The 14,984-nt window shown below is 54.4% G+C and overlaps 1 protein-coding gene across 3 annotated transcripts; it reads right to left on the bottom strand.

The window, feature by feature from the left end:
* Positions 1-4,888: 4,888 nt before the first annotated feature.
* Positions 4,889-11,307, bottom strand: YIF1A (Yip1 interacting factor homolog A, membrane trafficking protein). Of its 3 annotated transcripts, none has more exons than XM_039482844.1 (8): positions 11,070-11,307; positions 9,752-9,969; positions 8,952-9,056; positions 8,491-8,569; positions 8,020-8,077; positions 7,434-7,589; positions 6,687-6,780; positions 4,889-6,102 (listed from the first exon to the last, which is right to left on the bottom strand). In XM_039482844.1, the coding sequence occupies exons 1-8, from the start codon at positions 11,290-11,292 to the stop codon at positions 5,947-5,949; spliced, it is 1,089 nt and encodes a 362-aa protein (XP_039338778.1). In that variant the 5' UTR covers positions 11,293-11,307; the 3' UTR covers positions 4,889-5,946. The 3 variants fall into 3 exon arrangements, with proteins under 3 accessions (XP_039338778.1, XP_039338780.1, XP_039338779.1); XM_039482846.1 differs by lacking the exon at positions 11,070-11,307 and adding an exon at positions 10,355-10,496; XM_039482845.1 differs by lacking the exon at positions 11,070-11,307 and adding an exon at positions 10,236-10,269.
* Between the last annotated feature and the right edge of the window lie 3,677 nt (positions 11,308-14,984).

The raw sequence follows: 14,984 nt of genomic DNA on the forward strand, positions 1-14,984 counted from the left end.
CAATAAGCAGCCGTACTCACCCCCCTCCACTCGCCAGGGGCACTGCTTGCTGCTTTTCGCAGCACTCAGCAACTCCGGTGCTTGTTGTACAGAGATGAAAAAATAAGGCACGTCCTTTGTAATAAGGGATTGCTGGCAGCCCTGCTTCTGAGTCCCTTGCCACAGGGATCCCCAAAGCCTGCCAGGATGGGATGTGTGCCCTCATCCCAGGGCTGGGCACTGCTATTGGAGGTGTACACAACCCTTGAGGACCAACGGGCACACACACACTGTCTTAGCCCTTCATGCCAGTCCAAACCCCTGCCCCCCCCCAGGCTCCCCACCCCCAAACTAGCCTTACATACACACACACACACACAAATCCCCCCCACCCCCCAGCCACCTGCCAGTAGTTACTCAGCTGGGGCTTGTGGCTGGGTCTGTCAGGCCTGCCGGCGCCAACGGCCAAACCCCTGGGTTGGCCCCTGGGGGGGGGAGGGGGTGGGTGGGTCATAGTCACAGTGTAGGCAGGGAGCTCAGCCCCTATGGGACAGCCCAGTTAGCCAGCCCAGGGACAGACGCACTCCTGGAACCTGGGCAGGGACTCCTGGTTCATTCCCCAGCCAGTGGGAGGGGGCTAGAGCCAGGGCAAGGGGGTGGGGGTGGGGGGAAACCCCATGAGGCCTGCAGGGCTCTGTCACTCTACTGGGAGAGGAGTGGGGCTTGGGGAGGGGCTGTTAGCCAGGATTCCTAGGTCCGATCCACTTTGCTGAGCTGTTTCCCCTCTGTAATGAAATCAGTAAAATGCTCTCCTGGGGCAGTTGTAGGACTGCACAGCTCTTTGAAGCGCTAGAGAATAATCAGCAGCTGCTGTTTTCTGGCCCATTTAGCCAACATTTTTCATCAGGGAAATTCCTGTCTTAGATCAAATTTGTCACTATGCTGCCAGGGAGAGAATGTGAGCGAGAACGAGAACCCTGCACTGGCAAAGAGCCACTTCCCCCAGGCTTTGATCTGCTGGGAATGTGCTCCATCACAGCCGTGTAGCTAGGGATCCCTCGCCCGGCAGTGAGCTGCAGCTGCCTCTGGCGTGGGGCACCACGGCTGTTTATACAGGGATCCCCCCCCCGCCGGCCCGGCAGTGAGCTGCAGCTGCCTCTGGGGTGGCGTGCTGGGGCTGTTTATACAGGGATGCCCCCGCCCGGCAGTGAGCTGCAGCTGCCTCTGGGGTGACGTGCTGGGGCTGTTTATAGAGATTTCCTCCCCCACCCTGCCTGGCACTGAGACCTGACCCAGCAGCATTTTGGGGTTGAGGGGGGAAAATGCAACAGTAGGAGCCCAGCCCCCCCCCCCAGGCTGGGAGCTGTTACATAACGGCCAGTGCTCACTACCCTCCCTACTTGCTTCAGCACATTAGCCATGAGCTGTGGTGCTGATGGATTTAATCTGCTTAGGTGAGTTGCCACCTGACCCCCACCCAAGCTGGCCCCATCTCCAGCCAGGACCCCAGCTGCCTGCCCTGGGGCTGCTGTCAGCGCCCCCCAGCACACCTGTCCCCTGCAATGCCCGTGAATTTGTCCTTGATTCACTCCATTTCCTCATTAAACAAAGCAGGATAGCTAATGTGTGTGCACCTAGACTGGGCTGGGGGGGGGGGGAAGCATGTGTGTATGTGTGTGTGTGTCCTACCCTCTGAGGGGCGGCAGAGCCAATCCAGCCCCAGGGCAGGGGACACAGACGGGTGTGGGGCGGGGAATGGACTACAGGGACTTTCCTCTCTTGTTGGTGGGCGGGGGGGGGGGGTGCGGTGGCTTTTGGGCACACTGGCACAGACATGGGTGATGGTGCTTGTGCAAGGTGTGTCAGGGTTAGAGCTGGGAAGGCTGCCAGACAGGCGTGGGGGGGGTCTGGTCCCAGCTGGGATGTGTGTGTGTAGGGTCTATTGGTTAGAGCTGGGTGTCAGGACTGCTGGGTTTTTGGCCTCGCTGTGGGAGGGGCCATGGAGTTAGTGGGAAGAGCTGGGTGTCAGGACATCCAGTCCCAGCTCACGGGGGTGGGAGGGGGGAGTTCACAGCTCTTTCACCCCCCCCTCCACATCCCAACCCAAGATCTTTGCTTAATTGGAAGAGCCAGCAACCTCCAGAGCTGTCAGAAGCAGGGAGCGAGGCAGGTGGGGGAGTTGTGTGGGTGTGTGTGGGGGAACAATGCAGGAGGAGGGGGTAGAGCATATCTGTCTTTCTTGCCCCACCCAGCCATGCTGACTGAGGTGCTGGATTCATGGTGAGGGGAAATGAGGGAGGAGGGGGCCCAGCAGGAGACCCAGGCGCCTCCCCACACCTGCTGAGGTCAGCATTGCAGCATGAATTGCTCTTGGGGGGAGTGGTTGCAAGGTGGTGCTAAGCACTTAACTAACAGAACCTGAGACAGAAGGGGGAGCCCAAGGCTGGGCTAGCAGGGGGCTGTGGGTCAGGATTGAGGGGCACTGGCAGAGCTGGGGTGGGAACCTACAGCTGCTCTGGGCCATATGGGGGGGGTGTCCCTGGCTCATAACTGGGCATAGGTGCTGGAACTGGGGTGCTGCTGCACCCACCCACCCCCGCCCCCCCCATCTTAAAGTGGTTTCCATCATATCCAGGGTTTACAGTTTGGTTCAGGGGCTCTCAGCCCCCCCCTCCTCCCCCCCCCAGGTTCCAGGGCTGACATTAGGCCGATTCAACCAATTCCCCTGAATCAGGGCCCCGCGCCCAAGCTGGTGCGCTGTACTGGGGCGGCCTGGCTTCCCAGGGGGCAATTTAAAGGGCCTGGGGCTCCCAGCAGGAGCTGGAGCCCCAGGCCCTTTAAATTGCCACCAGAGCCCCACTGCTGGAGCCCTGGGGTAGGACTATGGGCTCTGGGGGCTATTTAAAAAGTCCGAGGCTCCCATTGCTTCTACCGCCTCGGCCCTTTAAATAGCCCCCAGAGCCCTGGGATAGCAGTTCAATTAAAAAAATTCTTCCTGGGAAAATACGGACATATGGTAACCCTATTGGTACAAAAAATACATACTGTGGCACATCTCTTAAATCAGAACTTTTTATAGGGCACCGGTTGCCAAGAAATTAAAGGCTTTTTTTAAAACTTTTTTTTTTTTAAGTCATCCCTGCCAGGGCCCCGCCGAAAATGTTCAAATTGGGCCCCGCACTTCCTAAAGCTGACCCTGCATGGTTCCAGCACCTCTATAACTGAGGGCATCTGCTGAGGAAAGTTTGTGGGGCTTCAATACCATCTGCTTCCATTTGCTTCCCTGCGCAAAGGGCCGTGTGTGTTCGCACTGACACCTGGTGGCAAGCGGCAGAATGACAATGTCAGCAGCATTGAAGGCAGGATAAGCCAGAGCTCCTGGTCTGTTCCCCTCCTCACCCTAGCATCCCTGTGTGACAGCAGGCCTGGGCTATAGTGGAGACGAGGGTTAAAGTGCTGGGCAAAGGGGCACAGACCCAGCAGCAAATACAACTTCTGAGACTCCAGCTGGGCGCTTGCACCCTGCCTCTGATTGGCTGCTCACCCCACCTCCTGTGGTATAAGCAGCCAATCAGAGCTGCTGCAGAGCTCTTCCCCAAGGAGGTGTGTGTGTGTGGGGGTAGAGTTAATAGGGGGTGAAAGGAGGGGCCATTTGATGGGGCAGGCAGTGTGAAGTCACTTTAATAGCTGTGGAAAATTACAGATGAAATCCTTCCTCCCCCCTCCTTTGTCAGAGTACTTTACACGCTGTTGGGCGCAGGGCCTGCACTCGTCCCCCACATGGGTTCAAAGCTCCCTGCAGCCAAACACTCAACCCTGAGCTATAAAGATACCAGACCCTAATGAACCTCCCACCTCCATCACTCCCGGGCACAATAATGGAATGACTGACACAACAGAACTGAATCAATAAAGAAGTGTGGTATAATTAAAGCCAATCAACATAGGCTTATGGAAAATAGAGCCTGTCAAATTAACTTGGTATTTTTTTTGGGAGAGTCAGAGATGAGTGTTGATGTTGAACACTTACACTTCTGTAAGATATTTGCCATGGTACCCCAGGATATCTTAAGAAACCAGATCAATACTAAATCACCACAGCACACATTATTAACTGGATTAAAAACTGGCTTACTGAGCCATCTCACATTTTACTTGTAAACAGGGAATCACCACTGGGTGCATTATGTTTCTACTTGGGTCCCACACAGCTTGGTCCTATCCTGTTTATTATTCTTAGCAATGACATGGAAGAAAACAAAATAATTGCTGATAAAGTTTGCAGATGACACAAAGCTGGGAGTAGTGACTAATGAAGAGGACAGGTCACTGATACAGAATGAGCTGGTAAACTGTGTGCAAACAACCAATATGTGATTTAATATTGCAAAATGTAAAGTTACACATATAGGAACAAAGAATGTAGGTTACACTTACAGGATGGGGGACTCTATCCTGGGAGGCAGTGACTCTGAAAGGGGCTTGGGGGTCATCGTAGATAATCAGCTGAATGTGAGCTCCCAACATGAATCTGTGGCCAAAAGGGCTAATGCAATCTTGGGATGTATAAATAGGGGAAGCTTGAGTAGAAGGGAGGTTCTGTTACTTCCATAGGTGGCACTGGTGCAGCTGCCGCTGGAATCCTGCGTCCAGTTCTGGTGGCCACAATGCAAGAGGGACGCTGATAAATTGGAGGGCTCAGAGAAGAGTCACAAGAATGATTAAAGGCTTAGAGAACATGTCTCATAGCAAGAGATTCCAGGGGCCTGATCTATTTACCTTAACAAAGAGAAAGCTAAGGAATTACTTGGTCGCACTCTAGATAACAGAGGGCTCATCAATCTAGCAGACAAAGGTCTAAGACGATCGAATGGCTGGAAGTTGAAGTTAGACAACGTCAGACTGGAAATAAGGCACATGTTCTTAACAATTTAATAATTAACTACAGAACAACTTCCTAAGGATTGTGGTAGATTCTCTGTCAATTGCAATTTTTAAATCAAAAACTGGATTTGTTCTAAAATATCTGCTCTAGTTCAAACAGGAATTAATTCAGGGCAGTCCCAAGGCCAGTGTCACATAGGAGGTCAGACTAGATTATCCCAACAATCCCTGGTGTACTCAGCCCTGCTCAGAGCAGCAGGTTGGTCTAGATCTCGCTTCCAGCCCTACGTATCTCTGATTCTGTCATATATAATCTATGATTCTATGACTGGGACAGAAATTGCAGAGGCGTCAGGTTGGTATTGAGGGGCAATGTACTAGTGCTCTGTGTAGGGGGGGGTCCACAATGCCTGCAAGGGTAGAATGCTCCCCTACTGAGACCCCACCCTGTTTCCTGCTGCACAGCCTGCCTAGTACCATGCCTGGGCACTGGGGCCAGGGCTACAAGGGCAAAGTGCCCCCTACTGGGCCACTGCACCACTCCCTGCTGCACAGCTCCCCCTAGCACCATGGCCTAGCACTGACACACGGACTGCTGGTTAGTCAGGACTCTTTATTCCCTCTCCCCAAGTGTTGGGTTTTGATGGAGTTCTCCGTGAAAACACTGATATGCTGGAAACACTGTTTTTTGGGGTACTTTCCATCCCAGGGGACTGGGGGACCAGATACCCACCAGCAGAAGGGAGGCGGGGGGTAGGGCCCTGCACCCAAGGTGATGTGGCTGGGCAAGTCCCAGAGGGCAGGTTAGTGTTATCATCCCGCCTTCAAAGTGAGGGTGAAACTGAGGCATAGGCAGGAGAAGGGAAGCGCCTCAGGTCACCCAGCCAGTTGGGGATAGAACCCAGGAGTCCTGGCTGCCAGCCCCCACATGGGGGTCTGAGGTGTCCATGCTTCAGGTTGTGTATGGTCCCCGACAGCTGTGCATTGGAGGATGTGCGTCCTGGGTGCCTGAATGTCTGGGGGCGTCCCAGGAGTCCATGTGTCTGGGACGGACTGTCCCCCAGGGTGCCACGCTGCCCCATCTCAGCGGACCAGGTGGAAGGTGAGCCAGTAGACGATGAGTGGCTGGCAGGCAGCAGCCCCCAGGGTGACATAAGTCTGACCACGCCCACCGCCTCTGGGATGCCCCATCCCATCTGGCACCAGGGACGGGTGCAGCTTCATTCGCAGGGACCGTGCCTGGGGAAAGACAATATTAGATATAGGGGGGAGCCTGGCCCGGTAACCCACCTGCCCTGTCTCTCCCTGCCACCATCTCACCTGTGGGGAGACAGCATTAGACATGGGGGATGAACTGGTAATTACCCATCTCCACTCCTCTCCTCATGCAGCCCCATGCCCAGGCTCCCACCTCTGCACTGCCCCCATAGAGTGAGTTGAACATTGTAGCTACTGTGGCTGAGGGAGCCATTACCAAGTCCCATGATGCCTCATGTTCAAAGGCTACTGCCCCCGGCCGCCCTGCAGCTGGGATTGGCAGATACCACCATGTGGGGACAAGGCACCGGAGACTACCCCATGGGATGGCCTCAAACGGCCCAGGGGCAACATGGCCTCACTCACTTCTGAGGCTCTTCCTCATCTCCACTCCCAAGCACCTCCAACCTGTGGGTTACAGGGGCTATAGCTGCTGTAGAGAAGCAACCCCCATTCCTGGGTGCCTGGCACCAGGGATTCATGGGGGCTCTACATGTCTATATAGGGACTGTCCCTAGAGATTACTGTACGAGGCTGCAGGTGTCCATATTGGGCCTTACACTCACCAGGAAGTACATGAGGGCACAGGATGTCCAGGCAAGGGCCACATAGTACCCATCACTGCCAAAGAGCAGCCCCCCCAGCACAGCCAGGATCATCCTGGAGGAGACAGAAATTAGGGGAGGGCAGGGCCAGGCAGTGAGAGGGGCTCCTCACTTCTTCCCGCCCTGCACAGATGCACCAGCCCCCCCTCCTCCAGCATCATGCCATCTAGCCTGCTCCCTCATCCTGGTGGGACCCCTCAGACTCACCCTCGGTATCACCCCACCCAGTCCCCTCATCCTAGCTGGACACCTCAGACCCACTCTCAGCTTCACCCCATCCAGCCATCCCAACCCTGGCAGAACCCTCAACCCCACCCCAGCATCACCCGGTCCAGCCCCCCATTCCAGCAGGACCCCAAGGCCCACCCCACTGGTGCATCAGGGGAGATATAGTCTGTGCAAGGGACACTAGCACACAGTGGAGAATGGGGGCTTGAGGCTCCTGGACTATAACTCCCATGATGCCCCCTACAGCAGCTTTTCCCAAAATTTTTTTGAGTAAAACTGAAATATTATCAGAATTTAAATTTTCGCCAAAAAACTGAAATTTTCCATTAAAAATGTAGACAACAATTAATTTTTTGTTTTCATTAAATTATTTTCATTTCAGCCTAGTTTTCTGTAACCCCTGCCCCACATTTGTAGCCTCGAACCCCCCTCCCCGGCAGCTGCCTGGCGACAGCAGGGTCATCCTACATGCAGACTCACCCCACGTATTTGTACCCACTGTAAGCGAGCAGGTCGAAGGGCGTGAGGTCGCTCTGCACTGTCACTAGGTACAGACTCAGGAGCAGGGCGAGGACTTCGATAATGACCCACACAAAGGCAGTGCTGGCACACATGCCCAGCACCTCCGGGGAGAACCTGCCAGGGAACCATGACAGCAAATCAGCCTTCACTTCTGCCGCTGGGGTGGGGTGCAGGTGCTATTCATACAGGGATCCCTTGCCTGGCATTGAGATGCAGCCACCTCTGGGGTCACACAGCAAAGCTACACCCGAGTGAGAGAGGAAGTGAGGGAGAATCCTGCAACTGACAGAAACTGTAGCAGGGATTTAGAGACAGGTAGAGTCACCCAATCTGGAACCTGGCTAGGAGGACACCTGAGTTCACACTTCAGCTTTTGAGGAAAACACCAGGGGGATCCTCCACACCTGGGAATCACTGGAAAAAAGGACCCACCACGGTAGGGCATTGGAGTCAGCACTGCCTGAGAGGGGAGAGTGCCTCTGACGAAGCCTGTGGGGGAAAGGTGGGCTCAGAGTTTTGGTGGCTCCAGGGAAGCAGGACTCACCTTTGCTGCAGGCCCAGGGCTATGCCGGCCAACAGGATGTAGGTGATAAAGGCCATGCCTGAAATAGACACACAGATGAAGCGTGAGCTAGAGCTTCCACTGAGGTGGAAGGGGAGAGGCAAGCCATAGGCAGGACAGGAAATGTGAGGGGAGGAGATCAGCCTCCCAGGGGGCAGTGCTAGCGATATCCATCTGCCTAATTGGCCGGGCAGTCTGTCCATTGACCCCCCTCCCCCAGTTCATCCCCATTCATGAACCCTCTCCCCATCCATTCATCCCCATACACACCACATCCTCCCTCTCTCTCTCTCTGACACCTACCAACTGCTCTCTCTTGCACTAGATACAGACGGAAACAGGGGGTCTCTTAGACCCTAGCTACCAGTCCTAGGAGAAGGGTCATCAGGCCTGACTAACCTGGGCTAGGAGGGGAGGCCCCTCCCCCATCACTATTTGCTTGATCATACTCACTGGGGATGTACAGGTCCGGTGCATTGATGTCCTGCCGGGGAGTCAGGGGTGTGTCCCTGCTATACCGAACCTCCCAGTTCTAAAGAGAAGGGAGAGTGATTGGATATTGCCTCTAAGCCTTGCAGATCCTTATCCATTAAACAGGGGAAACTGAGGCACGGACCTCATCATCATCATGCAATTGAACCAATGGCAGAACCTGGACTAGAACCCAAGAGTCCTGGTTCCCAGGCAAATCCCCTCCCCACCCACCCAGTATCCCACTAAACCACAATCGCCTCCCAGAATTGCATATAGAACCCACAAGTCCTGGCTCTCAACCCATGCTCCTCTATCCCACTTGATCCCATTCCCCTCCCAGAGCTGGGGAGAGAACCCAGGAATCATGACTCTCAACCCCGTGGCCAGCTTCAAGACCCCATAACTTGTGCATCAGGATGTGCGGCAAGGGCATCCCGTACCTGGTGTGCATACGGGAAGAGCAGCAGTGCCAGCTTCTTGGTCACGTAGGCAGTGTCCACGGCAAAAAAATATTTGAGCCTGTTCACTGACATGAACCTGTGGATCTGTGCAGGGAGAGAGACGGGTTATGACACCGGAAAGGGGACTTGGGAGTTACTGTGCCAGGAAGAGCAGGGGGTTGTGCTATGGGGCATAACGGGGGACTAATCATGCTGGGTGGGGCAGGGGCGGTTATCACACCAGGCTGCACCAGGGGATTACTGCACTGGACAAAATGGGATGTGTGTGACAGGGGCTTACTGCGCTTGGGGCATCCTGGCAGGACAAAGCCCATCACTAGTCAATGAGCGACACCTCCCCATTCTCCTGTGGGGGCCAGATCCAATTTATAGAGAAGAAACTGAGGCAAAGAGACAGGAAGGGAACCCCGGAATCCTGGCTCCCAGCCCATCCCTGCTCTAATCCACTAGATCCCACTTCCCTACCACAGCCAGGTATAGAACCCAGGAGTCCTGGCCCCCAAGGTCCACTCGCCTCTCAGAGCTGGGAAAAGAATCCAGGCCAGACCCCCCACTTTAACAAGCAGACCGTGCTCCCTTTTGTGAAAGGGCCATGGAGACTCAGTTCCCTCTGCCCTGCAGAGGGGGCACTGCCAGAGTAGGGGAGGACTTTCCCCCACCATGGGGGTGCAGGGTATGCAGACTCCAGGGGCTTCAGAGCATTCAGCCCCCCCAATCTGCCCAGCCCCCCCATTCTAGCCCTGACCGGTGCAGGGGTCTGGGTCCTGTCCCTCCCGTACCTCCTTGTGGACAATGTCCTTGCTCTGGCTGGCAATGGAGGAGCCATAGGCCACGGCCACGTTAGCCATTGGGTCAGCCAGGAGGGTGTTGAAGCCCATGTCGATTCCTGAGGCAGGGGTGCCTTGTGCATGTGGGAAACCAGCACTGGTGTCATCGAAAAGCTGGTGGGGGTCCGGGGCAGGAGGGACCAGGGGCCCCCGGCCTCGGTGCTTGGAGCCTGCAATACAGATAAAATCAACGTTGATCAAATGTGCAGATAACATGCAGATTGGTAAACAGTGACTGGGACAGGGCTGTCATACAAAGCGAGCTGAATCGATTGGGGAGCAGGGCCCATTCAGACACACTATATTTTAATACAGCCAAACGTGGCCACTTATCTAAGAACAAGTGGGTCAGGCTGTGTCGACAGAACTGGGCCTGTCTCCTGGAGAGCAGTGACTCTGGACAGGATCCAGGGGTCAAAGCAGACAAGCAACTGACCATGAGCTCCCAGTGCCATGTTGTGGCAATAAGGACTAAGGTGACCCTTGGAGTCACCCAATCTGTGACCAGAGTAGGTGTAAGAAGCAGCATACGGCACTGGGTAGATAGACGCTTACTACAACAGGGCATCTGGTTCTGGGGCCACAGGCTGAAAACCTGAAGAGGGTGCAGAAAGGAGCCGTCAAAGTGACTTGGGGGCTGAAGAGTAAAGTCTCTCCCTCTAAGAGCTCCAGCTGTTCAGCTTATCAAAGAGACCATCAAGACTTATTCCTGGTGTCCAAGTCCCTTCGTGGGGAGGGCAGGATGGGATGCAACTGGGAAACAGGGCCACGCTGGTCTTGTCTTCCCGACTTGGGGGGGGGGCGGGGGGGGGAGAACAATGCTACTGTGTCACGTAACTCCCGCCCCATCACAGCAGGCCTGGCCCTTGGCATCGCCCCTCCCCACGAGGGCCTGGCCCGGGTCCCCCCACCCCAGCTCATGGATAGGGCCGGGGGGGCCGAGCCCCGTTACACCAGGCGCCGCCCCCAAACCACACTGGGGCGCCCTGCCCCCGAGAGCTGCCGGAGAGACCCCGCGCCAGCTGGGGGGCCTCGCCCGAGTCCCCGCTGGGGTCCGGCCCCCACAGCTGCCCACGGGAGCCAGGAGCCGCGGGAACCCGACACCCAGAGCCTGGCAGGGGCCCCCCGAGGCAGCAGCGGCTGGGCGCGGGGACCCGGGACGCACGGGCCCCACAGCCGCCCGCCCCCACCCGGCTCGGCTCGGCTCGGCTCGGCCCGGCCCGGCCCGGCCCCGCCTCAGGAGAGCGTGAGCCCCGCGCCCCGCGCTCACCTTGCCCCCCGTAGCCCTGGTGATAGGCCATGGCGGGCTCAGCGCGGGGCTTTGTGGGTATGAATAACAATGAGCTGCGGGCCCCCCGGGCGCTTTCACGGGCCCTTCGTTCGCTGCGGGCGCCCGGGACCGGCCCTTGAGACCCGGCAGCGGCCACGTCCCCGGCCACACGCTCCCCAGTTCCGATTGGCCGCTGGTCCACGTGGATTGGACAAACGGTCATGCTGATTGGGTCAGGAGATATCAATCCAGACCCAGTTGGTCCAATGAGAAGTCAGAGGGTGGGATGTGTGGCACCAGGGGGTGGCGCATGCGTATTTACTGCAGCTGAAGCTCTAAATGCCAGGAGTGTGGGGCGGGGGCGAGCAGCAGAAGGGGCAAGTGGAGCGGGCGAGGGAGTAGCTCAGCCAGGGTTCTTCATACTAGATCAGTGGTTCCCAAACTTTAACAACCTGTGAACCCCTTTCACTAAAATGTTAAGTTTCCCAAATCCCCTCCTAAAAATGAATATTTCCTGGGATTTTCTCGTTTGCCTGAGTGTGAATCATAAAAGCAGTGATTTTGGAAATATAAAATTTGTTTTTATGACATGCTTATTACACCCTATTTATTAAGTGTCCCTGGCATCTGTTTGCCAGAAGCTGGGAATGAGCGAAAGGGGATGGATCACTTGATGATTACCTGTTCTGTTCATTCCCTCTCGGGCACCTGGCACTGGCCACTATCGGAAGACAGGACACTGGGCTAGATGGCCCCTTGGTCTGACCCAGTAGGGCCATTCTTATGTTCTTACTTATCATTACAGTATTTTTATTACATTATAAAAATGGCAACACTCTTCTAAGATCTCACTTTTTAGCTTGTATCACTTTGAATAAGCCTGTTATAAGACAAGGCTCCCATGTTTCATCAAGGAGTATCAGATGTGACACAGCATGGAGGTATTTAAGAAGCCAACTCAAAGAGTTCCTCCTACACAAGCCTTCAGGTCTTGAGCAGTCCAGACAAACAACACATGTTACAACAAAGCTTAAACTTGTTCGTCATAATAATTTAAAAAATAATACTAGCTGCCTATTTAATTTTAAAAACAGCAAAAAATATCCACTTCCCTTTCTTATAAGAAGTCTTGAAGTTTAAATCTCCTCAGTGTGATAGATATGCTTGCTTTGATCCTCTTAGCTCTTGGAAGTCCAGCGGCTCCGGGCTGCTGGCCCTGTGATGCCCAGGGTCCCTAGGGACAGCTCTGTCCGCCATTAGGGAATTTTTTTCCCTGAGAACCCCCTGTAACATTTTGTGAATCCCCAGGGGTTCTCGAACCCCAGTTTGTGAACCACTGTACTAGATCCATGCTTTGTACAGAGGTTAGTGGCTACTGATAACCAGTGCCCCCCGCACTGCACATACAGTCATAGATGCCAAGGCCAGAAGGGACCATTGTGGTCATCTAGTCTGCCCTCCTGCATGTGACAGGCCATAGGACTGTCCTGAATTAATTCCTGTTTGAACTAGAGCAGCTATTTGAGAAAAAAAAAAATCTATTATTGATTTAAAAGTTGTCTGATGAAGAATCCACCGCGAGCCTTGGAAAGTTGCTCCAATGGTTAATTACCCTCGCTGGTTAAAAATTACGCCTTCTTTCCAGTCTGGCTCTGTGTAGGTTCAGTTTCCAGCCATTGGATGTTAGATCTCTGTCTGCTGGATTGAAAAGCTTGTTGTTAAATTTCCGTTCCCCACATAGATACATATAGACTGTGATCAAGCCATCTCTTAACCTGCTCTTTGTTAAGGTAAAGCACATTCAGCTTCTGAAGTCTCATATAAGGCACATTTTCCAATTCTTTAATCATTCTTGGGGCTCTTCCCTGACCCCCCTCCAATTTATCAACATGATCCTTCTTGAATTGTGAACACCACAACTGGACACAGGATTCCAGCAGTGGTCGCACCTCTGTCACATACAGAGGTAACAGAACCTCTCCTCTACCTGAGATTCCCTTGTTTGTGTATCAAAGTATTGCATTACATTGGGAGCTTATGTTCAGCTGCTTATCCACTATGACCACCAAGGCTTTTTTCAGAGTTAGCAGCTACCTCCTCCTGCCCCTGAGACTGCTATACATCCCGCAGCTCTGTCAGGTGCACCTGCACAGCCAGGAAAATACCAGGCATATGAATGCATGCCTCCCCTACACAATACCCTGGGGAAGGTGCACTCAGCTACTGGCCAGTAGCAATTGGTGTGAGGATCCTGATGTAATTGTGGGGTCCCAGCCAGGGGAATTGGAACAATAAATACACAGAGAAGCGGAGGAGCCTGAGGCAGTCACCAGTGGAGTTTATGCTGGCCACAGATGTGGGGGATGGGGAGAGTTCATACCTGAATAACAATCTAGCACATTTTTTAAAAACACAGCAGGAATTAGTCAAATCCCATGGATCCCTGGGAGACTAAGCCCATTGGTCCCCATCTGCACCCGAAAGCACACCCTCACTTTGGGCCACTGACTTCAGTTGCAGGTGGAGTTGTTCGCTACTGGGAGCAGATTCTCAGTGGGTGAAAGTCATCCCAACACTGGTGACTTCAGTGGAGCCTGGTCAGTTTCCACTTGCTGAGAGTCTGACCCAGAGGGGCCTATTTAAAGTGCCAGTTCCTGGAGTCCCAAGATTACAGGGTTTTGAGTAAAGTGACTTGCTTAACTCACTGTCCCTTTTGGACCAGCTGAACCATCGCCTAATAGCAGGCATGACTCCACCACAAGGCCTGGCTGGAGAGCCCTGACCCCAGTGCAGGCTGGGGGCTGCATCCAGGATTGCAGGGACTCGTGAGTGCTGGTGAAAATCAGCTGAGCAGGAGCTTCCAGTGCCACGCTGTTGCTATGAGGGTGAACGTGATCCTGGCATGTCTGAGGGACATGGAGCAGGAGCTGGGAGGTGAAATCCCCTCTGCACACAGCATTGGTGAGACCGAGACTGGATCTTGCACCCACATCCAGTTACCACTCTGCTATAGGCTGGTGACAAATCAAGGGGAGCCTCAGAGAAGACGCACAAGAAGTATCCGAGGCCTGGAGGACTTGCCTTGCAAGGAGAGGCTGATGGAGCTGCATTTAGTTTATCCCAGAGAAGGTCCCAAAGGGGCTCAATCCTGACCTTTCAGCACCTCCACAGGGAGATTTCTTGGAGCTGGGGGCTCATTAATGTCACAGACAAAAGCTGAGCAAGAGCCAAAGGCTGGGAGCCAACGCCCGACACATTTAGCCTGGAACTGAGGGATGCGTGTTCAACAGGGAGAGGGGACTCACCCTTGGCACAACTGTCCCAGGGCTAGGGGAAGGGGGTTCTCCATCAAGTGGGGTCTTCCAATCCAAACTGGGTGTCTCTCTAACAGCTCAACTCCAACTTAGCCAGCAGCTCTGGGTGGGGTGCAGGGATCTGGGTGGGGAAGTACCCAGCTTGAGTGATACAGGAGTCAGAATGGAGGATCAGAACAGGGCCTTCTGGCCTTTGAATCTCCCATCCATAAATCCTGTGGCAGCGAGTTCCGCAGCTCACCCACTGACTCTCATGCCAGTCTCCAGGTAATCTAGTTCTTTGCACATTGCACATTGCACATGTTCTCTGAGATAGGGGTTCCCCTGCCTGGGCACTGCCCCCTTGTCCTGGATCCACGGGAGCTGTAGGAAGAGATGGAGAGGAAGTCTGGGGGGAAGGCAATGAAGCCAGTCTCACTTCTCTTACCTGATCAATGGAGTCCATGGGCAGTCAGGACCAGCCATTCTGCCAGGAGCATTGCAGGGACTGGATTCCTATGGACATTTGGGGGGGGGGTCCTGTCCCTTAGGACTAAGGCACTTCCTCCAAATGTGGGTCCCAGCAGCGTGGAGATGACAGGCTCACTAGCTAGTGAGGATG

Source organism: Mauremys reevesii, linkage group 7 (assembly GCF_016161935.1).
Source record: "Mauremys reevesii isolate NIE-2019 linkage group 7, ASM1616193v1, whole genome shotgun sequence".
Classification (NCBI taxonomy): Eukaryota; Metazoa; Chordata; order Testudines; family Geoemydidae; genus Mauremys; species Mauremys reevesii.